This window comes from Rhinolophus sinicus, chromosome 3 (genome assembly GCF_057876585.1).
Source record: "Rhinolophus sinicus isolate RSI-liver-muscle chromosome 3, RSI-T2T, whole genome shotgun sequence".
Lineage (NCBI taxonomy): Eukaryota > Metazoa > Chordata > Mammalia > Chiroptera > Rhinolophidae > Rhinolophus > Rhinolophus sinicus.
The window spans coordinates 92,493,403-92,520,568 of NC_142503.1; the positions used below are offsets into that span (position 1 = coordinate 92,493,403).

At 49.7% G+C, this 27,166-nt stretch overlaps 2 protein-coding genes across 2 annotated transcripts in view; one reads left to right on the plus strand and one right to left on the minus strand.

Annotated features, from left to right (window-relative positions):
- Positions 1-1,478: 1,478 nt before the first annotated feature.
- MDH2 (malate dehydrogenase 2) lies at positions 1,479-19,173 on the minus strand. The gene is made up of 9 exons (XM_019717672.3): positions 19,022-19,173; positions 12,163-12,331; positions 10,614-10,697; positions 10,055-10,164; positions 8,537-8,662; positions 5,681-5,758; positions 4,607-4,706; positions 4,108-4,259; positions 1,479-2,610 (listed from the first exon to the last, which is right to left on the minus strand). The coding sequence occupies exons 1-9, from the start codon at positions 19,085-19,087 to the stop codon at positions 2,479-2,481; spliced, it is 1,017 nt and encodes a 338-aa protein (XP_019573231.1). The 5' UTR covers positions 19,088-19,173; the 3' UTR covers positions 1,479-2,478.
- Positions 19,174-19,301: 128 nt separating this feature from the next.
- Positions 19,302-27,166, plus strand: part of STYXL1 (serine/threonine/tyrosine interacting like 1) — a 56,118-nt gene continuing 48,253 nt past the window's right edge. Inside the window, exon 1 of the mRNA XM_019717673.3 lies at positions 19,302-19,455. The gene's annotated coding sequence lies outside the window, so the exon portion shown is untranslated. The remainder of the gene's footprint in view (positions 19,456-27,166) is intronic.

Sequence of the window (27,166 nt, forward strand, 5' to 3'; positions counted from 1 at the left end):
GTCCACCTGCTGGCCTCATAGCGAGGACTTGATACTTGGCTTTCCTTGTAATTACCTAACTTAGCTCGGACCTGAACGGCAGCCTCTGAAGGACCAAATCTTTTGCCATCTAATTACCGTCGTGGGTGCCCCACTGCTTCCACATCAGCCTCTTCTCTGTTCTTCTAACGGCTGGTTCCTGCCTTCCCCTGGCAAGGGCCTCGGCCAGCTTATTATGGTCATGAATACCATACACTCAATCCCTGGGTTTCTGTTCCTCGCTGAGCAGGACAGGAGTCATATGTCAGGAGGCGACCAGAAGGCAGGGATGGCAGCCTGTGCTCCGACTGGGAGGCGTATAATTGGAGATTGAAAGTGGGGGCACGGTTAGTCTAACCCACACTGCTAACTGGCTGACGGACTTCTGGGTGGTGGAAACGGGGCTGCGAGAGGCTGCTTTTCTCCACGTCCCTGTCACTCCTCCCACTCACCGCCATCCCATTTTGGGCCCTCAGCTCTTCTGCTGCGTGTTCTCAGTGGACAATTTCCTATTAAGCGTGGCCTGCAGTGCGGGGGGGGGGGCCCCCAGGCTCCTGAATCACAATCTGCGAGTTAACGAGCCCCATGCTTGGATGTGTCCCCACCCTGCTCAGCACCTTTCACAACCCTCTGCTCCCACTACCCACAGGATGACGTCCAAGCGCTTTCGCCTGGCACTTAAGACACCCCCGCCCCATGGCCTCACTGCCCTCGTCGTGTGCCCTATGCTGCAACTCAAACACTTCACCATCCCTCAAACACATCTTGAGCCCCTTCTGAAGCGTCTGCTCCTGCCGCAGCCTAGCGCACCCAGCCTGCCCTCCCTGCAGGCTGCCCTCCGCCCAGACTGCAAGGCCAGCTCCATGCCTCCTCCTCCCTCTGGCATATCTAGATGGGGCAGTCGTCTCTGATCCTTTCCTCTGCCAATCATCCAGAAGCGACCTCGTCTTCCCTAGTCCTGCAGTCCTGTATCTACACTTCTCTCACGTGTCTGACTTGTAAGGCCTCTGAGACAGGTCAGCGCCCTGCTACCACACACCTGGGCTCGCCTGTGACTCGCTTTAGCAGCGATGTGGCATAAGTGATGCCATGTCAGTTCTGAGCCTAAGGCTCAATGTCAGGCAGCTTCTGCCCTCGTACTTTTGGGAACCCTGAGCCATCGAGTAAGAAGTCTGCCCAACCTGTAGTAGGGGCCCCATGAAGTGAGGCCAGAGACCTCAGGGAGTAGCCCATCTGTCCCTGTACCCCCCAAACACCAGCGATGTGCCTCGGCTATCATGAATGTGCCAGGCCACAGGCCCCCACAGAACTTTTCAGCAGAAACTGCAGAATCATGAGACCTAGTAAAATGGCTTAAAAGCCACGGTGTGTGTGATACAGATTACCAGAACAGATTGCAAAATGGCACATGAAACATTGTCTCAACTTAGGAAATACGCAAAATTAAGAGGACAAATAACCAGTGAGTATTTCCTGCTTTATTTTTTGGCTCCATTTCAGGTTTTAAACAATGAACATTACTCGTTTAAGACAATGACATACTTGATTGTAAAATGTTTTAGATCCACCGGGTGTAGTTCCACCCCCACCTGCCCTGTCACATCAATGGAAGGCTATCACCTGTTGCCAGCAAGTTTTCTCAGACATGGAGTTGTTTCTGTATCACAGGCCATGGCTTCTGGGGAGCAGACAGCACCCAACACTACAGGAAATCAGGTCTCCCTTTAATTCCTCACATTTGTTCTAAGCCCAGCTAGTGCGACAACATCCCTTTCAGGCCACTTTCCGAGGACAGACAGCAGTGTCTTCAGCCTTGCACGGCAGCTGGCATTTCGGCTGTTCCTGCCTGTCGAGCTTTCCTCACAATATTGGCTGTCACTAAGTATTACGGCTCCATTGAGAGAGGAGAAAATTCAGAGGGGGGCAGAGGTCAGCCAAGATAGCTCTAATGCAGAAGGTGGTGCCGTTCGCTTAGCTGGGAAATGCTGCACAGACCCAGGGACAGAGAAGTGGCCTGGCACCCACGTGGGTGGAAGGACTATGAGGAACTGGCCTGAGCTGACCCTTCTTTCAGTTTACACAGCTGAGGGATGCAATGGTGCAGAGTAGGAGTAGTTACTGATAGATATTTCAGATTTTCTTGAAGCTACTGATGAAACTGTCTTGCTTCAGTCTAATATTTAAACATCTGGTTCTGATTCGTGATGAAAGAAACACCAGACACTCTGAAGTCAGTTTTAATGGGGAAGAAAGCACTGTATTTATGGAAGAGACTTTGAAAAAGAAAAATCAAAGCCTACTTTTGGATGCACCAGTAGACTGACCGCAAATGGGGAGGGATGATAACATTGATATACAACTCATCATTAAAGCAAACAGAAATACAAAGGTATCTGAAATGGCTTTACAGTGACGTGATGCCTTAATAAGTTAAGGAAACGGATCGCTCACTAACTGCTCTCATTTCATGTTCTTTACAAACTCCTCTCCTTTCTTGATTGAGGCCTTCAGCTCAGGAATGGCCTCAGCTACCATCTTCTCTTCGAAAGGGGTGATTTTGCCGATGCCTAGGTTCTTCTCGATGCCCTTTTTCTGAAGGAGAGAGGGGAGGCAGTCAAATTTTACAACAAAGTTAGTTTCCACGAATGAGTCTGTTACAGCAAACCCAACCTGTAGCTTCATCACCTCCCCGCAGACTATCTGCCGTGGCTGCCGGGCAGCCTGCTGAGGAGCTGCAAGCGCCCGGAGCTCAGGCCTGGCACAGTCCCAGGCGGGAGCAGGCTGTCGCTACGTGTGCACCCTGGACAATGGCTTCCACACCAACTTTGCTTCCTGATCTGTAAAACGAGTGGACTCTACCTCAGGGGAGACTGTGGACACATGTGGGCAACTCGGCACACCCAGTGCTCAATGACCAGTAGCATTTCATGCTCTCCCTGTCACAGAGCACACGAGTACTTTCGGGTTCTAGTCTCTTTCCCAAGTCGGTAAAGGACTGAAGAAATATTTTAACGTCCACGTGTGTCCACTGTCATTAAGCAGGTAAACATCTGACAGTAGCCACTGTCTCAGCCCCACAGCTGAGCCCTACCTGTGCTGCCCCAGCAGCCTCAGCTGCCAGGCCACGTCCTCGGAAAGCCCTCCCTGACCTGGACGATCAGCCTCGTGTGCTCCTTTCCTCCAGGCCCCACCACACTCTGCACACACCACGCTGAATTTGTGATTGAATTAATGTTTGGTGTCAGTCTCTCTGCTGCAGGGAATCCCTGAGGCCTGGGGTCGCGTCTCATTGATCTTTGAACATCCTAGTTCAAAGGAAGGGCCTCCGGATGGCCCAGCAAGTCACAAAGCTGAGTCCACCACACAGCTGCCTGATTTCAGCAGTGGCGCACACCTAAGGAATGGAATCCTGGGTCTGATGGTTTGTGTGAGTGAGACCTAGGAGTTTCAGCTCACTGAAGATCCGTTATGAGTCCACCAGACCAAAAAAGAGCCTGGCTGAAAGCCAGCAATGCGACTAGATGGGCTCTGTCCCAGACGCCACAGTTGCAAGGGGACAATCTGTAGCACATTCCAAGAGGGAAAACCAGTGAGATGAGGAGCAAGGGACCAGGAACGCCTGAACTGGAAGTGTGACAGCTGTGCGCCATCCCCAGACCTCCTTGGAGGAGAAATTAGGCTGAGCAGGCTCTGAGGTCAGAAGAACAAGTATAAGCTGCAGGGAGACGGCCTGCAGGCTGGTGGGGAAGCCTCTTCTTTCAGAGCTGCCTGTGGGCTGCCTTGAGATGGAACGTGGGTCTCATTAGGAAACACACCCAGGCAGCCACTGATGGCCAGCTGCCAGACCTCTGGGGAATGAAATTCCTGTGCCAGGAGGTTCCAACCCCCCAGTTTGCAGTTTCTCCTGGCTCTTAATTCTGTGATGCGTTTCCACCCTCAAAAACCCAAGCACACACCAGGCAGTGAGATGCAGTTACTGCACAAAGGAACTCTGAATTATGGAACAGATGAATGGGACAGCGCTCCTGAGTCTTAACTAGAGGGAACTCTCCTTCCACAGTCAAGAGGCCCAGCCTCCAGGATACATACCCCCAGCAGCAGTGGTGTGGAGAAATAGGCACAGTCCGTTTCTTGGGACTTCACAAAGGAACATTCGACAACTCCTTCCTTCCCGTTGATTGCATCCACAAGGGAAAAGACAAACCGGGCTCCGGCATATGCCATAGACAGGGTGGCAGAGCCTAGGAGGACACAGGAAGGTGAGCAGGCCAGCACAGAGACTGTAAAATCCAGGTGAGCCTGCCGTGCCCGCTAACTAACGCATCTGTACAACCTCTAGCTTTAGTCGTAGAGAATTTAGGTCAGCGTCGTTCAATTCACAAACCCGAGAATGGCACGGATCAGCTCTGCCATCCTCAAACACCACTCCTCTGAGCTGAGCTTCCCTCTGGCACAGGGCCATCAAGCGAACATACAGGACACTTAGAAAAGGGTTTGCTCCTTGCCAAGGCCCTCGCAGCTTTCGACTCTGAACTCCAGCAGGGCCTCTGCGTCATCGGCCCCCCCGGGGGCTGCCCCGGAAGCCTACCTGCTCCAGCTTTAGCCTTGACCACCTCCGTGCCGGCCTCCTGGATGCGCCCAGTGAGGGCTGTCAGCTGGTCCTGAGGGAAGTCCACCTTGGGGGTGCACTGCAAGCCAAAGGCACAGGGACCCATGAGCAGGTTCTGGCTGTCACCACGCCCGACCCCACCCTGTCCTCACCCCACTCACAGCGGGTCCCCGCACATCACCACTACATGGGAAACCAAGAGCCTTTCTTTAAAGGACAAGTCAACTTTGTGGGGAGGTGGAGTGAGTTCCCTACTCATTTTTAAAGAATTTTTTATATTCTGGACTCATTTTAGACTTAGAGACAAGTCGTAAAAACTACAAAGATTTCCCTCACTGGGCTTACCCTCATGTTAACATCTCACAGGACCACAGCGTAATTATGAAGAATAGAGAACGAGTATCAGTACGTGACTAACTCAACGGCAGACCTCCTTCAAATTTCACCGGTTTCCCCACTACTGTTCCGTTTCTGTTCCCGGTACTGAGTAGGACCCCGGCAATCAGTTACGTCACCTTAAGTCTATTCTCTAACAGTTCCTTAGGCTTCCCTTCTTCTATTGTGACACTCAAGAGTACTGTTTTGTAGAATGTCTATACATTTGGATTTGTAAGGTGTTTCCTCCAGATTTCTTGTAAGGTTATACATTTCTGGCAAGAATACCACAAATATTTTGTGTTTTTTTCATTATACTCAAGGCGTATGGGGTTGATGTATTTTTAGTGGTGTTTCCTTTGTCTCTACTTTTTAAACAAAGCCCCTTTGCCTGCTCTGACCTCAGCAGGACCTGATTCACGTTTCTAACAGCGGTTTTCACTGTGCGTTGGAGCTGGCCTCTTTGAGCACCTTCTGATACATTCTCCCCACACGGCTGTGGAGCCCCAAAACGCTGGAGCCCCACACCAGTCAAGAACCCCCCAGACAACTGCAGTCATAGCAGGAATCCTTTCAAAGTCCAACAATGGACAGATCCGTGTCAGTCTGTCCTGAGGGCCTCCAGGTGGCGCCTCTTCCAGGAGCTCTGGCAAGGTCACACCCAAGGTCACACCGTACCTGAGAGATCAGGGGGATGATGGTCTTCCCGGCATGGCCACCGATCACAGGTACGTTGACTCGAGCTGGATCCAAACCCTAGTTACCAAAATGTGAAGCTTGATTAGTTTTTAACAAGCTCTTTGATTATAAAACATATCATATCCACCCAACGCACCAATGTACTGGGAAAATCCACAGAACTCAAAACAAAGAAATCAGAGAGACTGATGCAGCCGTGCTCAGACTTGCCCGGCTGCACGCCAGGTCTCATGTCAGTCTGAACACATGCAGCGAGACAGGGACGCGCGCAGCGAGACAGGGACGCGGGCAGCAAGACAGGGACGTGCGCAGCGAGACAGGAATGCGCGCAGTGAGACATGCTGTGCTGTGAGGTCACTGTGAGGCTTTCCCTTTACGATGAGTTCAAAGCTGCCTCCTTGTAAGGACCCCCATCGGTCCCCATCAGTCGGCTATCTTCTCAGAATCAAAGGATGACCGTCCTATTTCCCACAGCTAACGTTATTCCCATGCACAAGCCCAGACTCACGTGCCCTACTTTGTCATCAAGAACAAGTCAAATTCCCTTTCCCTTGTTTCAGAGCAAAATTCAAAACGATTCCAGGAAATCCAGGGGTGAGAAGTCTGACAACTCAAACAGCAATTGGGACAGAAAGACACAAACTGGGAAGGCTCAGAACACGCTGGCTGGCTGGCAGGCTGGCTGAGAGAGGCGGGTTCTTTTGTCACACCGAGCTCCAATGCTCCCGAGAATCTGTGAACCAGTTATTTCCTAACGACAGTTGAAAACAGAATCTGGTGGGAGTTAGGGGCCGGAGGTGAGCAGCCCCAAGTTAGGAACCAGCATGGCCCAGGCAGGAAGGCCTGGCCTTGAGGGGGCAGACACTACAAGACCAGGCAGCTCATACACCAAGGCACCATGCTGGCTGGCATCAGGGACACAGGCATGAACGGACGGAGCCCTGCTTTTGAGAAACTTACTGTCCAACATGAGACAGACACAAAGGGACATCCCAATGCAAGGTGCTCAGAGGGACGCACAGGGAGGCTATGGAAGCTAGGAGAGCATGTCATCAGCAAGGGGGAGGGCTTCCTGGGACAGACTCAACTCCACCTGGGAAGGGACAGAGGACTTCACCAAGGGAAGCACATTCTAGGCAAAGGGAGCGGAAAGAGCAAAGGCCGAGGGGCATGAAGAACGCATAGAACGCATATGACATTGGCAGACTATGAAATGTAAACGAAGACAACCTCTGCGAGCCCAGTGGAAAGGGAAGGCTGCAGGAAAAGGTCCAGACAGCTGAGAGGGCTGAGGGAGGAACCAGACACTGGGAGCTTAAGGGTCAATTTGGATTCTTTAGGAATTTTTCAGAATGTCAGACAGCCTGAGGTAAAGGGCAGTTCCCTCAAATGAAGCTTGTCGAGCTCCGACAGGACCAGGATCCCTCTTTCTCCACCCCAAACAGTAAAGCTAGGCTAAGACAGGACTGTCTAATAGGGCTTTTGGCAAGAATGCAGCAGCCATAGGTGGCTATCAATCCTCTGTAATTTGGCTAGTGCGATGGAGAACATGAATTTCTAATTTGATTTAATTTTCTCTAATTTACTAGCCACATGTAGCTACTGTACTGTGCACGAGTAGGGGCCCAGGGGACATGGTTTGCTCTGCGAGTTGGGAGCACCACAGGTGTCCTAGGGGGAGGAGCCTCAGGAAGCTGGGGGAGGAGCCTCAGGAAGCTAGGGGAGGAGCCTTAGGAAGCTGGGGAAGGAGCCTCAGGAAGCTGGGAGCCCTGCCCTCCCGGCCTGCGCACTTGGCTTCAATGTAATCTCCATAAAGCCTTTCCTGACTCAAAGACAATCACACTCTATACACATTGAATTGAACTGTCACTCAATTGTCTCTTAATTAAAGTCTCTCCACTCCACTCAGCTCCTAAGGCGTGAGGCCATGTTTTGTAGATCTTGGTGACCCCCACACCTAGAACCAAACCCGGGGAACACGCCACAGTATGAATTAAAGTGGGGCCTTGGCAACAGTTCAGAAGCAGATCTGTCTGGTGCACAGTGGAGCACAATAAAGGTCAGTGGTCCTGTGTGTGCACTTCTCACTGAGCTGTTCCATGACAATGTTCCCTACTTTAGAGACACCCCTCATCTCAAAAGTCAGAAAAAAAAACATGGTCTGAAGCTCAAGAAGGATACTCTTGGGGCCAAAGTGGTTCTGCTGGATCGACAACAGAGAAGGTTAGACAGTGAGTTGTGAAAGGCACGGGGGACTCCAACTTGGCACTGGTGCCAAACCCAGCTCAGGCCAAGCCTGGCAGTTCATCTGAGCAGCCTATGATGCAGCAGGCAACTGGCAAGGTCAGAACGGTCTGCAGGAAGCTACCTATTACAGGTAGCCCAAAAAGGGGTCAGAACTACAGCCCAGGGACAGTTCTGGTATCTTAGGATTTGGGGAACGTCCCCAAATTCTTCATGTTTATTGATTTTATCACTCTGTCTAATGATTAGCAGGCAAATCCTGTTAGTACTAGTTTTCAGAGGCAACGAACTTGGAGAGCACAACTCACCCCAGCCAGTGAGAAACCCAGGCAAAGCCTGAACCCTTGAGGAACCAGGGAGAAGAGCGTGAGCTGGGTCAAGACTGCAGCTGGCTGGTGTAAACCTGCAGGGGCTGCTGCTTCGAGTCCCCAAGAAAATGCGAGAGCTACTTCCCACCAAGGGGACAAGCTATTAAAAACATTTAAAACTCCCAGTTACAAGTGACCTGTAAGCAGCCTGGTGTCTTCTATGCCCCAAAACAAGCCAAGGATGGACAGAGAAGTTCAGAAAGACAGTCGATACAGCTCTTACCTTCAGCTGTGCAACAAAAGCGTTGGCTCTGACCACATCCAGGGTTGTCACGCCAAAGATTTTATTGGGGTTGTAGACTCCGTGTTTCTTGAACACCTCCGAGGTGATTGGGATGGTGGAGTTAACCTAAAAAATCCAAGAGACAGGCATAATTGGCCCTGCATCCAGAGAGCAAAGCCGTGTAGCAAAAGGACAATCTTTTTGCCAGACCACCGACAAGTCCAAAGTACCAAATTAAAATGTCCTGACAACTCTGTTTATAGGCAAGTGAGGCTTGGTGATGGAACACGTCATAGTGAGTGGACTTCCTATTACATAGAGTGCTTCTTGCCCTTTCCACAAGAACTGCAGGAGGCACTCTTCCCCTTGGCGGCCTCTGAGCCCGTAGTTCAAATATGCAAATGACCCTTCAACTAGCAACTGAAAAATGTGACGATGGCTCCACAGGGCACCTTCAGCTCCAGCTGGGACTTATACCTGAATGGCCATTCCTAAAAAAGACAGCCAGCACAGGGCTAGAAGCTCAGATGGCGCAGGGTCAAGTCCGGCTCTGTCATCCTGGGCAATCCTGGGCAAGCCAGGTCAACTCCCAGGATGGTCTCTATCTGTCAGTGGGGGAGACAACTACCTCATGAGGTTGTTGTGAAGAGTCCATGACTTACTAAATGACAAGCGCTTACCACTTCACCTCATGGTTCATAGAAACAATAGATACACATAAGGCACTAGTTAGTTAGCTCCCCGACAAAAGCAGCAACTGCTTCCTACTTCTGACCAACGGGCCCTGAGGAAGGGTGAGCGGGTGGGCAAGACGGGAGCCTGTTCTTTGAGGCCCCTGGCACCAGCTCTGGGCCTTTATCAACGGGCACGTTCCTTAGTCAACATCACGGAGTGTTCCAAGGTCACTCCGATCCTCCTCAGACTCAGAGACCAGAATCCAGATTCAACCGGGAGGCAGGATGGAAGAGGGCTGCTGTTAAGTGCATGCAACCCAAGAACCTGCCAGGCGGGCGTGGGAAGCGCAGCTGTCTTCTCAGACAGGATACAGCACTCAGGAGTTTCTGAGCTGAAGAATAAGCTCCCAGCAAACGCCAGTGAGCAGGGCCTGGGTGGTTGTGTACGAGGTGAGTGTGCACGTTTGAGGAGAAAGGGAATGATGCGGAACCAGAACTGCAAACCCTGAGGAAAATACAGTAAAAGGAGTTCAGAGGCTACCACAAGCATGGCGGAAAGGAGCCTTAAGAATGGACTTATTTTCCAGGGGGACAAACTAAGATTCAGAGAGGGGACGTGATGTGCCCAAAGGCACATAGTTAGTTGATGGAAAAACCTCTTAAAACTCAGTCCATGCCAGAAGGAATCCTTAGGAAATAAACTTAAGGACTTCTTGTTCGTTCATCCAACGTGCCGTTTCAGTGTGTCGGTCTCATTCTTCTCCCTACAAGTCAGCACATCAGCACTTTGGCTAATGGTGAGCTTTCCTAGAATAGCAACAGCCTACCTGCCAGCGGCACTCACCGGATTTGAAATGATGCAGATCATGGCCTCAGGGCAGTGCTGGGCACAGGCGGCAGTCAGGGTGGCCACAATTGTGGCGTTGGTATTGAACAGGTCATCCCGTGTCATGCCTGAGAACGATCCGATTCAGAGTTCACAAAGCACAGGACCAATTTCCAAGTTCCAAACATGCGTGTTAGTTGTTACAGGAAATTCAAACATAAGTGAGACAGGGTCCCCATTTCAAGTTAATGTATCTTGAAGGGAAAACAGTCCAGTGTGACTAAGGCCAAAATAGAGGTCTGTGGGGTGGAGCACGGGCACGGGAATCAGGGAGCGTGATGTGTGAGGAGGGTCATCAAAGATCAGGAACAAGTCTCAGGGTGGAGACGCGTGGCATTCCTGGGGGCAAGGGGCGATGATGACACACAGGGAGCCCTTGATCTTTATCCCACAGGCAATGGGGAGCTTTGGGAATTTATTCTGCAGCAGAAAGATCTGACTAGATCCATTTTTCATGGAAAACCACTTCCTCATCTGACTTGCAGGGAAATGCTAGGCAAGGCTTTCAAACACACACCTGGTTTTCTCGGGACTCCAGCTGGAATAACCACCAAGTCACAACCTTTCAGGCAGTCTGGCAATTGCTCAGGTCCAAGGTAGCCTAGAAAACACACTCATGAGAGCCATGTCGCAATGTCTGACCTGGAGGGGCTAGCACACTTACGGGGTCAGAACCCGGGAAGAATGGCCACCTGCGTCCAATGCCAACCACAGGCCTCAAGAAAGGCTGGAAGGCCCGCCTGTGCTGTGGTTCCTTTCCTTGAGGACACCACCCTGTGAGTCTGACAGTTCTGGCTGCACGAAGGCTCCCCTTTTACTCTGCTTTCCTCCAGGTTCCATTTGCCCAGGCCCTGGATTCAGGACGGAGCAACCCTCCAGGTTTCCGCAAAACCAGACCAAGGTGGCTGCTTGTCTTTATCTGATTTGCGGGCACCTGGAAGTCCTTGTGGGCTCGTGGTTAGAAGAACTGCTTAATCCGTCACAGTCGTCCTAACAAAAGTTCCGTCTCAGGGTCAGATCGGAACGGCCACAAAAGAAAAGCCCTGCGCTGATAAACAAGGACTCTAAGTATTAGTACCTGCTTTGTTTACTCCTATCACCCGAGGGAAAAAAGGTCCGTTTTGAAGATTCCAGGGAAATGTGCCCCAGGGACCAAAATCTGCTTTGATTTTGACTAACCTTTTTCTTATTGCAGGAGCTTTCAGAAACTCCAATACACAACCCAAAAGAACACGAGCGCATCGATTCAGAGGGACCGGGGAGGCACATAAACAGGCCAGGCAGTCAGCCTCCTGCCTGTTTAACCTTCCTGGACAGCAGTTTGGTACTTTATAGTGAAAGCTTTCAAATAGTCATACCTACTAATGCTGCTTTGAGGACTCTAAGAAACAAGATAAAAGATAAGGATGTTTCTCACAGCTGTTACACATTTCAATTTACAGTAGAGCAAAGCAGGGAAGAGCCCAATGGGCAACAGCATGGGTATTAATAACAAATAAGAGACACATTATAGTGTATCTTTAAAAATGATTTCACCAAGAACTTGGTGACATGGACAAATGTCGCAAGGATGTGAGGGTAAAATAAGCAGGATGTATAATTATATGTAATTATGAGTTACTTCTTGGATAACACACCTACGTTTCCCTAGTAGGAAGGCAGATTTCCCTATGGTGGCTGTGCTTTGGAGAAGCTGGCAAAGGTAACCGGATGGAGGGTTGGCCATGACACTGGAAGGCTACCTGCAGCGACAAGGAACAGCATTTCTTACTGCCCTGAGTCCCTGCAGGAGAAGTCCCCTCCCCATCACATTACTTTTGAAGCTAGAAAACATTTAGAATTGGAAGATTAGACCACCTTTGCTTTTCTGAAAGACACTGCTATTTAAAATTTTATAGACTCAAGTCCAAAAAGGTGTCATCATTTATAAAATTTACTTCTAAACTGAACACGGAAAGCCCAAGTCTCTGAACATTTAGTTTCATCTAAGACTCTTACTCTAAACTTGGCTCCTGGTCTACTGGGGAGAAGAGATGTAAGTTCTCCAGGGCCAGCGTGCCCAGTACCTTTCACCGTTGCTCTGGTCTCGATGTGACTCAGATCTGCGGCCACTCCGGGTGTATGAGCAAGATCGTAGAGAGTCAGGCGGCTCACCAAAGGGCTGTTCTTCAGGAGAAGCGAAAGGGGCTGCCCAATTCCTCCAGAAGCCCCGAGCACGGCTACTTTAGCATTGTTCTAAAAAGAGGCACAGAAGAAAGGACTCTTAAGATGGAATCAGCACTAGAAGGATTCACATTAAAAGGATCTCCCTGCAGTATTGTACTGGTCTCCTACTGCACAGGTGCCAAAGGAAGACACAATCCTATTTCTACCAGTCCAAAGGTCCAGTTTCCTTCTGAAATTTAGAGGCTTGTCTCAGGAAAATGGGGGAGAACTCATGTCTACAGGGGCTGTGAGAGGGTCATACTTCAAACATCCTCTGAAAGATGAGTAAGCTTTACTCATTCAGGTAGCGGGATTGCTCACAGCAGCCTTACCTTCCATCTGCAGCTTTAAAAACAATAAACAAACATTTACTACTGAGCATCCACCAAGGGGCTAGTCATTGCACTGGGACTGTTGGCATGAAGAAGACCCCGCTGGCTCGGAGGGGACCAGTAATAAGATGTGGAGAAGAGCTAAGTACTGTGTGCAGGAAGGGTGGAGAGTAGGGTGGCACTCAGCTGGGATGAGGGATCAGGGAAGATTCCATCCAGGCAGCACAATCTCAGCTGGAGCCTGAGGCGGGATGTGTATGTTGAAAAGGCTCCTTCTCTACCAGATAACTCAGATCTGCAGCCTCAGACCCTACACCCCACACCAGTCCTCACACTTTGGTGTACACGTGTACAGGAGCATCTGCTAAGCTATAGAAAGGCCACAGGGGGTCAGGCTCCTTGGAGTAGGATCTGGCTGAGGACTCTGTGTTTCTACCACGTTCCCCAGGTGGTTCCGACACGGGCCAAAGTTTGAGCATCACTACTGCTCCACACCCAGCTGAGCGGGCCCTGGGCACGGCAGCTGGGAGCAGTGTAAAAGGGGATAGTTTCGTGGGGATCTAAAGAGACTAGACTGCCTCGTTAACATCTAAAAGGCCAGAACTAAAAGCATCTGTATCACTTTATTGGGCAACTTACTGGAACTAAAGTCAAGAAACCTGACTTTCAACAACCATTTCAGAGCTAAGTGGATCAAACAACTGGTTCCATTCTTTTTTTCTTTTTAATTTTTATTTTTTTAGACTCCCATTCATTTTTTTAATACAGCTTCATTGAGATGTTACTTCCCATACAATTTACTCATTTAAAATGTACAATCCAATGGTTTTAGTATATTCAGAGTTGCACAACCATCACCCTATAAAGAAACCCCTTACCCACTAGCTTAAGTCCCATTTCCCCACAACCCCTGGCGAATAACAACCTATTTTCCGTCTCTATGGACCTGCCTATTCTGGCATTTTACATGAATGGCATCACGCAGCACGTGGCCTTAGTGTGGGCTTCTTTCATTCAGCACAATGTTTTCATCCGGGGTGTCAGTCCCCGTTTCTTTTTACAGCTGGAGATTCACCGCGTGGAGAGACCACATTTTGCTTGGCCACCTACCACGTGATGGACAAAGGGTTGTTTCCACCTGTCGGCTATTATGACAAGTGCTGCTATGAACATGCGCGTACGAGTTTGTATGTAGACATGTTTTTAATTCTCTTGGGTATATAACCGAGGAGTGGAACGGATGAGTCACGTGGCAACTCCAGGTTCAACCTTTAGAGAAACTGCCAGACTGTTTTCCAAAGTAGCTGCTATCCACCACAACTCAACAGGCACCAACTTCCTACCTGCACGTGCCGACGAACTTGCTGGCATTAGTGAGATGTGCAAACTGAAAGGCGTGCAAATCGAATCAATAGCGCCTAGCGTGACAAGGTCATACAGGCAGACAGAAGGAAGAGCAGTAGCACAAATTGGGGCGGGGTGGGGGCGATGACTTGTTAAAGGGGGCTTAGCAGGATGAGTAGTTTAACAGGTGGGTGTGCGAGGAGGAGACACGGAGTGCGGCCCATTCAGGGGAAGCAGTCCCAAGAGTTCTTTGCGGTGTGAGCACCGCTGGATGCATGCGGAGGAAAGAAGGTAGGGACACGCACAGCGAATCTGGTCCTTGCAGGCAACGGGGAGCCCCTGAAGGGCCTCAAAAGCTGGGGAGAACATGACAAGATGTGTGTTTAGGAAGACATGAGGCAGAGTGGAAGGTGGACCGGGAATATACAATGCAGGCAGGGGGACTAAGCACGAGTCTAAGCACGATTGCGGGTGGGATGCAGGCAGCAGCAAGGATGGGTAGGTAATGAGTGATCTGAGGAACAGGAGCAACAGATTTCAGTCATCCCGCCCCTTCTTCATCCATCCAAATGGTGAGAAGAGGGAGGAACCTGGGGTGACAACTTTCTGCCTTGTGCCAACAGCACTGCCTTTAAGCAACAGAGGTGTCGCGTCCCCCCGCGCAACACAGGCAGTGAGGAAACGAGAAGGGGCGGCTTTGGGTTAAGTTTTTAAGAAAGAAACAAACAGAGACTTAATGCAGTTAAATCTCTCCGAAGGCCAGCCGTCTCAGTCTCAGAGGACTGGAGCCCAGAATAAGGCCGACTGGAGGTTTTTATTGATAGATATACAAATACAAGAAAGTAACATTGTTTCTTACACGGTCTGTGAGACTCATACATTATAGCAGAAAAATGCTTATTCCAATCACCCTTTGTCTGTCAACAGCCGAAGCACAAGTTCCCATGAAGTCTTACCTAAGGTATGTACCTTCTCAGGGTCAAGTCTCTCATATTGTAACAGCTCCGTTGAGATAAGTGGAGAGAACTGATCTTTGTTGCCCTCATGACTTCTCTCACAAACAGGTGCCAGGGAAAAGCAAGAGACGGCAACAGCTTTCCCAGGCAGGGGGAAGGGGAGGCAAGGCACCTTCCCATATTTTTCTAAGGCATCACGTCGGGGGTCTCCACTTGGTTCCGCCTGACTTGGGTTGTATCTCCCATGAGATATCTTACCTGTCTTTGGCTGCAAACCATCTTTTGGTGACCAGATAGACATAAGGTGTAAACATAAGGATAGAACAGAGTCCCAGAAAGGCACAGTCTCACAGACTCTTCTTTCCTTAAGGAAAGACACGGGGGACAGTTGGCTAGGCTGTTGTGTGACTACACAGAGGGAACTGAGGAGGGGGGTAAAGGGTTGGGAAGAAAGGAGAATGAATTGTTCTGCATGTTGAGTTTGTGCCCCTTGAGACATCGAGACGCACACATGTGCCCAGTAGGTCCTTGGACAAAGGGCTTGATCTGGATGCAGGTCGGTGTCTGCACTGGGATTAATGGAAGCCGCGGACATGGAGAAGGCACCAAAGGGCACAGAGTGAGAACAGTACTGGGGACAGAACCCTATGGACACTAGCATTTAAGGGGTGGAGGGAGGAGTCTGAGAAGGAGGAACTGGCACTTATGGCCACCCACACCCCGGACGTTTTTCACAACCAATTCAACGACTGCTCCTTGGTGGCCATTCCTATGAAGGCCAGAACTTAGCATACAGCAATACCTCACCTGAAACGCAAGTCATGCAACCACCTCATTTACTAGGAACACTGGAAACAAAATGGTACCAGCTGGCCCATTTATCCGGGTCTGCTCTGTGACAGGCAGAGCTTAGTCTTTCCTCATTGAATTCTCACAACTCCATTAGTAATATTAACAGACCAACGTCACACACGAGGAACTGAAGCAGAGAGGCTGTAATATAGCCAGGCTCACAAAGTTACCAGGTGATGAGACGGGGATACAAGCCAAACATAGCTGATGCGAACCCTGCATATGGGCTCTTGGGAAAAAAGTCTTAGAGAAAACAGATCTATTCTAAGTCCTACCCTACAGCTCACTCCCATTACATACAAAAGGCATCCTTCACCTCTCGGTCTCACTCAAGGCCTAACCAAAACTCCAGCCGATTGCAGTGATGTCGTTTCTAAACTGAACTCACAAACGAGAAGGGGAGCTTATCCCTGGCAGGCAGGAAGTTAGGGGACAAACTGAGAAAACGGCCGACATAAGAACTCAAAGCACCTTGTGTGGCGATCTAGGGCAGCTGTCTACACTGGGTCCTTACACTCCGTATGCTGCGCACTGTACTTTACCGCAATCGTGGTAGGAATAACAGGCTTCTGCTGTCACAAACCCAAACCAAACAAACCCCAAACCAAAACAACTCCACACAGTGCAATCTACTTAAGGAGTGAAACCTTTAAAAGCATTTGAAAAAAAAAATATTTTTTTTCAGTTGGTGGTTTAAAGGTGACTTCACAGAAAACGGGCCCGGCCAACCCAGAACCTGAGGTCTGGCCATCTTACCCACTTCCAGATCTTCAATTATCAGTCCCATATCTTGTCTCTAATCCTAGGGACTCCCAAATTCCAATTCCACATTCCCAGTTCTGTTAGGCATTCCACTGGTCCCACAAACCCAACTGTCTAAATAAATTTATCCCCTCTACCCCTCCCATCCCTTTTCCCTAATGGCACCTGTGTTCCCCCAAATGCAAACCTTTGGAACCAACCCAGTTAGGACACAAAGGACTCGGCCTCTCAAACAGCTTCCTATGATCTAACTCAGGTCCTCAGCACTACCTCCAACCCGTCCTTCATAAAGTTCAAAGTTTTAGTTATTTCCTTGTTCAAAAAGCATCAGATGGACTCGGAATCTCAGATTCCTATCTAACTTACGTCCTCAGCACCACTTCTAACCTGTTCTTCATAAAGTTCAAAGTTTTAGTCATTCCCTTGCTCAAAAAGCTCCTGAAGTTCCTCATGGCCAGATGACTCATGCTGGCTGCCAAGGCTGACCAGGGCAGGGCGATGGTTCCAACGTAGGAAGCATAAGCCAATTCCATGTTTGTATCCACTGGGATACAAAATGAAAATATCAAAGTTTGTGTTTTTATTTTTATCTAACAGATAATTAAACCCTATCAAGAAACACTGATGTGATGCCCTCACAAGGGTCCTTAAGCCAATCAGTCCCACGATACACACAAGATGAACACAACACCGGGAGGGAGGTGACCTCACTCCCTTGCTTTCAGTGTGCTGAGGTGATGTTATTTGTATATTACAAAATTTCATCAATTTAGTTAATATGTATAAAAACACAGCCTCACAAAGGGGTGAGTGAGAACCATTGGTATTGCAGAGGTTATGTCATGATCTCTTTGTAAAAAGAGCCGTCGCCAAACTTGCTGACCTTTAGCAGGTTGAGGAGTGGTTGTCAACAGTAGTAACTGCTTAGCAACTGTTTCAAAAATGGACAGAGTCACACTTCCTTCATTCACGTTCACTTTTTAAAGTCTGCTGGGTTTTTGTGGGTTTTTTTTTGGTACATTTTGTTTTTAAATTTCTATTTGTTGTGTCATAACATATACATTAGTACATATCAGTGGAAATTTATTGAGGTTGCATGCTCAACACATTGTTTACTGTTAAGGATACGGGATCCAAAATCTCTAGATGAATGTACCATTTGGCTCAAGCTCATCTTTCTGACATACTGCCTTCTTAACATCTTTAATTGTATGTGTACAGGCGTTTTAGAGTCAACATATCTAAAACCCAGCTCCTGATGTCCTTCGCCTGCTCAGTAGTCCCTTCCTCCCAGCAAACTCCAAAGCTCTGGCATCCTGCATGCTCCTCTTTCTCTCCATTCCCCTTACCAAATCATCTGTCAGCAAATCCCGCTGCCTTACCTTTGGTCAGTTCCCTCCCCACACTCCTCAGCATCAATCTTCATCCGCCTGTCTTAAGTTTACTCATTCTTGGCTGATGTCAAGTGTCCCTTCTCACTCATCTTGGTATCCCCTGCAACACCCAGTCCAGCTCTTGGCAAGCATGGATACTCAATGTACTTATTTGTATATTTATTTTTCAAGTTAACTAAATGCACAGGAAAGTGATCTGAAAGACAGATGCTAAATAAGAAATGTGGAGTCTCTTTTAATAATCACCTCCCGTTTGGGTGTGGCAATGTAGGCATCTCCTAGGTTCTCTAATTTTGGTTGTATTCGAATCACCTGGGGTACTTGGTAAAATTACAGAGGTCCAGGTCTTACCCTCTCCTTCATGGGTAAGGGCCAGTCCTTGCTTTCAGGTGATTCTGAAACACACCCGAGTTTGTGAAGAAGCACTGTCCTAAAAGAAACAGCTAAAAATAGCTTAGGCTTTAGTAGTCCCAGGCCAACCAATGTACTGTTACAACACCTGGGGGCAGGCCCAGTCCACCTACGGCATAAAGAAACCTTTAAAAAAGGTCCTTCGGAGGAAGCGAAGTCTTCAGGTTCACAGAGGGAAGGACTGGTGATCCCAAAGCCCCTGACAATGGTCAGGAGAGCCCAATTTTAAACACCTGGCCAAATAACTAATGTTGGACTAGCTCTCTCGGTACCATGCCTGTCTGCACAATGGAGTTAATAATTACAAATTATCTGTATGGATACTGCAAGAAGAACGAGATTAGTCAAAGTACTATAGAAAGTTGCATAAAAACATAAATTACTTCCGGCCCTAGGACCCTGGCTTCTCAACCTCGGAATGCAGGCCCTCTGGGGGACACCGGGAGAAGAGGTGGGGGACGAGAACCGCACCGGTTCTGGAGCTGGGCTACCTCCCCCTCTCTCTCCTAGGCTTTCTCTCCCGCACTTCCCGCCCGGTAGCAGGGCCAGCCCAGGGCGCCCCAGCCGCCGGCCCCTACCCGGCGGCCATGCGGTGCAGGCTGGCCTCCCGGGTCAGGGCTGCTCGCGAGCCAGGAACGCAAGCCTCAGTCAGCCCTTCGTCGGACCTACCTGGGCCGAGGTGCTGAAGCTGCGGCGGAGAGCGGCGCCGGTAGGCCGGGCGAGGACGGAGAGCATGGCTGGGGCGGGCGGGGCGCGAACCAGCAAGCCAAGAAGCAGGCGGCAGACAAGTGACTCCAACGACCTCCACACTGCAAAGCGCCTCTTGGCTCCGCTCCGCCTGGCCTACCAAGAGTGGCCCGGCTTCCGGCCCCGCCCACTTCCAGATCTCGCGGTATCACGGCCACTTCCGGGCTGTCGCGCAGGAAGGCGGAGGGACGCTCCTAGCTCTGTTGGCGCGCGTTCTGGGACTGGGTCCTAACGCGCGTCCGATTCCTTGCGGTCGGTCGGGGAGACGCGGTCGGAGTGGGAGGGAGAGTCCGCACCCGAAAGGTGGAAGAGGACGGACTTTAGGCTGGAAGAGCCTTAGAGGAGTCATTTTCCAGGTGGGGCCCCAGACAGAGGTTCTGACAGGGAGACCCGCCAGGGTCGCGCAGCAGTCCCGGCTGACTGGGTGCGGTCCGAGCCCCCGACCTCCGCCAAACCCACTCCTCCTGCCTCTGGAAGGCGAGAGGGGCCTCCGAGCTCTGGAAAGCCTGGAAAGGAAAAGGGGGAGGAGGAGGAGAGGTTGAGCGCTCCGGGGGCGGGGTGGGAGGATGGGGCGATGGGGCGTCTCTAATCGGCCCCTGCCGTGCACCCGGCTGCTCACACACACGTGCGGCCCATCCACCTGTGCCGTCGCCCCTCGAGGTGCACAGGACCTTCCGTTCCGGTTTAGAAAAGCTTTAGAGACATCACCACCGAGAGTGGCTGACACCGAGCACCGATAGCTCTAGGCACTGTTCTACGAACTTCACAGGACAGCAGCCCTGTGTTAACGGAGGAGGAAACAGATCTAAGTCACCCAGTCCCTACCCCTCAGGTCTGCTTAGCACCGTTGTGAACACGGACACTTTGATTCTGCTTTAGGACGAAGGAACTGTGGCCGAGCGTAAGGGGTTTTATTCAGAGTTTACCCAGAAAAAGTGACGATATGGTTCTTGCTCACAAGGAGTTGATAATTTAAATTTATAAATTAAATTTAAGCTTCACCCCGCCACACACTGTTTTCTGGGCACACAGAGAATCCTTGCCCTCAAAAAGTTCAGAGTCAGGTGGGGCGGATAGATGTGTTGCAGGTCATCGTCTAGAGCTGGGAATGCACAAACCCTGTGGGGGGTGGGGAAGCTCTATGACTAAGTTTGCTTGGCAACAGTGGTGAGGGTGAAAAGAACAGCATGAGTGCTAAAGCCAGGGAGTCCTCCGTGACTGGCTTAACTATTCCCTCCCTCCCTTTCACTTGATTGTTGAACTACTAAGACGTGCTAGCCCACTGTTGGAGCTGGGTATTCAACTGTGAACAAATCCACACATTTTTTTGCCTTCAAGATGCTCGGAGTCTAGTGGGAGAGAGGTAAATTGCAAGCAGCATGATGAGGATAGCACTAGGAGAATTATGAGGTGCCGTGGGAACACTGCGGAAGTGCATCTAACCCAGATTTGGGGTGTAGGTGGGGGCCATGTGAGAGAGGACCTCGGAGGATGAAACGTCTGAGCTGAGCCTAAGCTGAGCCGTACAGCAGGAGTAGGAGTCATTCAATGGGACCAGTCAACTCCGAAGGAGAGAGGGAGAGATCCTGGCCTGGGCATCGGAGTTCTCAAAGGAAGGGGGCTAGGAGCTGGGCCTTTAACAGTGGAAAGTGTTGAGATGAGAAAGAGGGAGAAAAGAGCCCAAGGAAAAGCCTGGAGGTAGGAAAGCCTAGGCCTATATTCAGGGGACAGTGAACCGATGCAGTAGGACCTTGGTTTTCGAACGTCCCTGTTGATGAACATTTCAGTTTACCAACGCCATAAACCCGGAAGTAAATGCTTCGGTTTTTGAATACGACTCGGAAGTCGAACATGTCATGCGGCTTCCTCTGAGTGCAAGATCCTGAGGCCTAGCTGTTGGCTGTTTTTGACATTTCAGAACTTGAACGGTCTTCCAGAACGGATTATGTTAGAAAACCGAGGTACCGCTGTAATTTCTGATGGAATGGGGCCATGAGGACGCGCAATGCTCTGTCTCTTACCACTGACTGTTCTCTGGTTAATTATTTACCCTCTATCTCACCACTAGAAGTTGGAGCATCTTGGGGTCAGCTGTGTCTTTCATCTCTGTGTCTTTATTGTCCAGCACTGGCCAGGCTGAGAGTGGGTCTTTGAATTAGGGGAGTTGAATGGTTTTAGATAAGGTTGGGAAAACCTGATTGTGCAAGACTTCCGAACATTTGCTGAGAAGTGCATATTTTATTCCTTAGAAAACAAGTGTGTATCAAAGGCTTTTATGTCACCACCAGAAGGGTGTTTGAAGATTAGACTGACCTGGGCATGCTAAGGATTCCAAGGGAAAAATGTAGAGAGCAGGGAGATTGCTTAGGCCGTTATCTTATGAGATGACGAAGATCTGAGTGATGCTGGTGGTCATAGGAATGGAGAGGGTGGGGCCAGAGGGAGCCATCTCAAGGGAAGGATTAAGAGTTTATGCCCATCCGAATTGAAGAAATGAATGAAAATGATGTGGACAATCAGTCTGAGAGAGAGAAGTACAGAAACGGAATTCGGGGTTTGTGTGGAAGGAGAGCTGGGTGGAGAACAAAATAAAGAGCTCCATTTTAGATGGGCTGGATTGGAAGTGATGGTGAGTTGTCTACATACGAGGTACGACAATTAAGTTCGCGAACTTGTTGCAACGATGTTGCTCGCCCTTTTTGATATCACAGGGATTATTCATTATGAATTTGTAGCAACTGGACAAACAGTTAACCAAAGTGACTATTTGGAAGTGCTGAAAAGGCTGCATGAAAAAGATGAAAATGACCTGAACTTTTCACCAACAATTCATGGCTCTTGCATCACAACAATGCACCAACCAGCTCACAGGGCACTGTCTGTGAGGGAGTTTTTAGCCAGTAAACAAATAACTGTATTGGAACACTCTTCTTACTCACCTGATCTGGCCTCCAATGACTTCTTTCTTTACCTGAAGATAAAGGAAATATTGAAAGGAAGACATTTTGATGACATTCAGGACATCAAGCGTAATTCGAGGACAGCTCTGATGACCATTCTGGAAAAAAAGAGTTCCAAAATTGCTTTGAAGAGTGGACTAGGCACTGGCATCATTGCATAGCTTCCCAAGGGGAGTACTTCGAAGGTGACCGTAGTGATACTCAGCAATGAGGTTTGTAGCACTTTTTCTAGGATGAGTTCATGAATTTAATTGTCCGACTTCATAGAACTATGAGTGGACAGATGGGGAGTTATTCCCTAGAAGAAATGAGGGATTGAAACTCAGGAGAGAGGCTAGGGCTAAAGTCACCCCTACAGAGGAGAGATTTGGGGCCCTGAGAGAAGGTAGCATCACAGGTTCTCAGGCTCACTCCACATCTGGGGCTTGATTCCCTCCCCATCCCTGTCAAACTGGCCCTGTCAGCATCTCCACAACAAACTCACTACTTCCCAGGCCATCCCTAACAACTTGACAGCAAAGCCGTCCTCACATTCAGCTCCTATCTGCTACCCTTTGAATCCCAATATTGTAACAGTCTTAACAGCGGCTGTACCAAGCATTGGCTCTGTGCCAGGTGCTGTGCTGTTTTGTAACTTACACTGAACGTGCTGGGCGGCATTCAGGAAGCCTAGTGCCGTCATAAAACAGCTTTATGTCTTCATCCCCGCTCTTTCTTGAAATCTTTGCTTGCCCTTGGATTATATCTAGTCGCCAGGACAGACTTATGAAATAGCCTAAATGTCCAGTTCACATTAATAGTCAAAGCTCTGAACTTAATTTGAAGTGAAAGCAACTCCCCTTCTCTAGCTGCCACTAGGCTCCCACCTCTAGAGAGGAGAGTGGTTGACTTTCCATTTCTTCATCTTCCTTCTTCACCCGTCTCCCACCCCCACCTCACAGACAGGCTTCAGACCCATCAGTGTTGGTGGAGGAGGGTTGTCAGAGTAGACATGGCACAGGAAAGGTCCCTTTTGTCATCTGACATTAGTAGTCTCTGAGCTTGATGAGAGTTTAGCTGACTTCTTTCCTCCATGCAGTGCTTTTGTGGGTCTCTCTTACCTGCGGTTCCCTTGCTTTACCTAGGTGGTTACGCTTGTCTTGCAGCTTTCAGTTGCTCCTACAGCCCCTGGTTTCTGGAATCCCCCACTACCTATGATTGGTGCTTTGTCCCTCCAGGTGGCCCTGTTGGGCCAAGTCCCTTTGAGATGGCTTCTAGATGGCCCTGTCTCCTGCCTGGCTCAGATCTGGTCTATAGGAAACACACATCTTTTGCCTCAAGAAACTCTGGGGGTGCAGGCAGTTCAAATGCAACTGCGTCTCCTTGCTTAGTTAACAGCTGTCCAACCTCAGACTTTTCCAGGCAAAGGCCTAGAACCAGTTTCTGTGCCCGCACAGGCTTCAGAGGGCACTAGGCAAGCTATTTTAGGGGTTTTCTTTCTGGTTTCATGAATTGTTTCAAGAAAGCTGAGACTTGTGAATGTCTGCAAAAAGAGAGAAGGATGTTAATGGTGGGAGCTTTGAGATGCTGAAAGGGGCCTCCGGGGAGAGGGGGAGGAGGAAGGATTGGGTGGGAGAGGATGAAGTCAGAGGAAGCTTATCCCTCTGACTCTGGGAGAAAGCTAAAAGGGCAGCCTGGGGGCAGCTAGCGGGGAAGGGCCGTCCAGACCCAGTGGCCTTAACCTTCCCAGGTAGGAATTTAAAAATGAGAAGTAGCTTCATGGGGACCCAAGGGTGGCTGAGGAGGTTTGGGTAGGAGCTGTAGGCCTTGGGGAAGTGCTGGGCAAATGAGGAATGATGCCAAAGGGGTCAGCGGGCAGCTGTGGGGCCACGCTGAAGTTCTGTAGTGAACACTCTGTGCCCCAGTCCACATGGTGTCCCGTTCCCAGATCCCACACCCAGGTCATTGGCGTACAGGTAGGGCTACGCACACAAACTCGAGCCATACACCTGCGTATTCACAGCCTCGAACACGTAAACACATGGATCTGCAGGAGAGTTATTTGAATTACTTATGACCATATAGTTCACATGCAATAGAGTATACAGGTCCTAAGTGTTCAGTTGGTTAGTTTTGACAATTTACACCCTTGTAACCTCCATCGTAAACAAGCCATGGAACATTTTTATTCCAGAAAGTTTCCTTATGCTCCTTTCATCAGTCCCCCAAGACAGCTACTTTCTGGTAGACGAATCTATCACCACAGATTCATTTTGTCTGTTCTTCATTGTATATTTTTATAAACAATATACAAATACATTGACACTCTCCTGGCCCCACCCCCACACATACACAAGACACACACATGCACATATCCTGAATGTTTTGAACTATTAGATTTTTGCTACTAGGTACATATATGCCAACCTACCTTCTCCCGAAAATTGTACCTCAAGTGAAATATTTTAAATCTTTCCTTTCAGGTCCTTGGAGCTAAAACAAAGAATTAGACCTTGCACGGGGTATAGGAAAATGGAACATATATTTTAAAACAGAACCATGTTTACATACATAGCTTGAACTTTTAGCTGTGGCCCATTCCTGCTGGAAGTGAAAAGGCTGTGGCTGTCCAAGCTACGCTCCAGCAGCACAGGTGGGAACGGTGGGCTGGCCAGAGCAGAGGCAGCAGGAAGCTGCGGGCAAAGGGCCCTCAGGAGCTGAGGCGCCGCTGGTGGCAGATCTGAGTCGGGAGCAGAGCCTACATTCCCCAGGCCAGCCAGAGGTCAGGGAAGTGAGAGCAAAGCTGAGTCCAGAGCCTGGTCAGGGCTGAGGGCCCATGTCAGAGGAGCGGAAGGTGCGGCTCAGCCCAGAGAAGTGAGTGCTGGAGGCAGAGTTGGAGGAGATGAGACCAGCAGGGCCGCAGCCTCAGGAGACTGTTGCCGTCCACCAGCCCCTCCCTCTCACAGCTGACTTGCTGCATGGGTAGGCCTGCCAACCTCACACGACCACTGGATACCTCAGGGTGTGCAGTGGGCCTAGGTTTGGAAACATGGAAGTAAAGGCAAGATGGAAGGCAAGGGGTCGGGATGTGAGCATCTGGGTCTAGGCCTCAGGCCCGTACCTGCTGCTTCTGAAATACAGAGATACTGGTGATCACTAACAAGGGGACCTGGTGCCCCTCTGAACTGAGAGATTTCAGGACCAGGCAGATCTGGGGTACTGTGGCTGGCACTGTGACCTCTAGCTTTGTTAAGGTTCAGGCCACACAGGAGGTGTCAGGCGGGGATCGAGGAAAGACTACCAGATCCCTTAGGGTGCTGACCCTCAGGCAGCGCCCCCTGCCCCCATCGCATATAAACTTGGCCAGATCCTGCTCCGGTCTTTGGCCTGAGGCTCTTTGAATGGTGCTTTCTGTCTATTGGACTAGTAGCCATCACAGCCTCCTGGATGAAGTGGAAAAGAGAGAGAGAGGATGGGAGTAAAGGAACTTCTGTTCCCTAAGCTCTTGCTCTATGCCAGGCCCGTGCTGGGCAATGTATATCAGATATCTCAGTGTAACATTCCTACAGCCTTGCCAGTGTGTATCCCTGTCTCAGTATGCAGGTGAGGGCATTGATACCTGTCACTGTATTTAATCCTTGGTCATCCTTAGTTTCCCACAGAGAACCGGGGCTAATGGGGGTGGCTGTGGACCCCGACTCATATCTGTGTAGTCCTCTGGTCCCTTCTCAGCCTGAGCCAAGAGCCCAAGGTGACATCCATGGTTTGCCCTCTCCAGGAGAATTAAACAATGTCTCTTCTCCAGAAGCAAATGCCCGTCAACTGTATCCACCCAGACTGACTGGGGATGAGCATTAGACCAAGCTCTCAGGGTCCTGCACCTGCTGTGAGGAGCCTGCGGTCAGGCCTAGCCTCTGACAGTGACACCGTCTGTCAGAATGGAAGGCCCCAGGTGTGGTCAGGCACAGAAGAAGGGCTGTGTCCAGCTGGTTTCCCCCTTAGTCTCAGGCTATGGCAGCCCCTTCCCAATTGGCTGCTTTCCTCAAATGTAGACCTGTGTGCTCCTTGGCGCTGAGCTCGCCAGACCAACTGCGGGACCATTCTGGGCTGACTGGGAGAGACAGCCACACACAAGTCCTCTGGTTGAAAGTTCAGGTCATCACAGGGAGAGTGTGTAACATCCTACTGGTGGGTGTCTGGTGTATAGGGACACAGCCGGTGCTGGTCCCCTGCTCTCCTGACAGATAAGTGGGTGGCTTTGCTTGCCACTCAGAAAGCTGTGAGGATTTTCCAGATGGGCCGATTAATCAGAAATTTGGTCTCTCTCACACCATCAAACCAGATCCTCAGAAGGGGCTCGTTCTGACCTCCCTTGCCACCTGCCTCCCCATCAACCCTGCAGGAACTATGCACTAAACACCCTAAAAGTCTCTCAAGAAGAGCCATATATGCTGTGCTGAAAGAGTCCGAAGGGCAATGTCTTAAACTTGCCATTTTGACTCCACTGTTTCAAACAGGTCACCAAAAACCAAGACCTTGTAGAAATAATCAATACAAATGAAACAGTGGCAGAAACCATACTCAGTAAAATCTGATACAATAACAATAAATCTGATTGAGGAATCAAATCTTTATTGTAAAATTCACATGGAAAAAAGACTTGATCTTGGGAAAAATAATCTTCGCTAAACAAAATTGAAAATGAAAAAACTTGGAATTGGTTAACTGAAATATAGAAAATCAATTGGCTTAATGGAATTCATTACGGAAAATACTTTGGGCAAAAACTCATCCATAGTTTCATGGTTTTATGTATAAGTTCAATATCAAAATTTTCTTAGGGCCCCAGTGGTGGAGCCAAGAACATCTGAAACCGAACCGAGTTCGGAGTGCTGACTAGTCACCCAAAAGGCTCGTGGTGGCCCTGATCTCAGCTCACAGGGCTGCGTCATCTCCCAGAACCCTGCTGTGAGCTACAGGGACTGCTGTCATCCTTCCTGCACTTTACCAGCACGTGAGGGGCGGTTCTTACCTGACCTTTTGCGAAGGAGAGAAGTCTGAGGAGGTGATGCCTGGGGCTGGCTTTTAACCTGTGTGCCCAGAGACAATCTCTCAGCTAGTGAAGGAA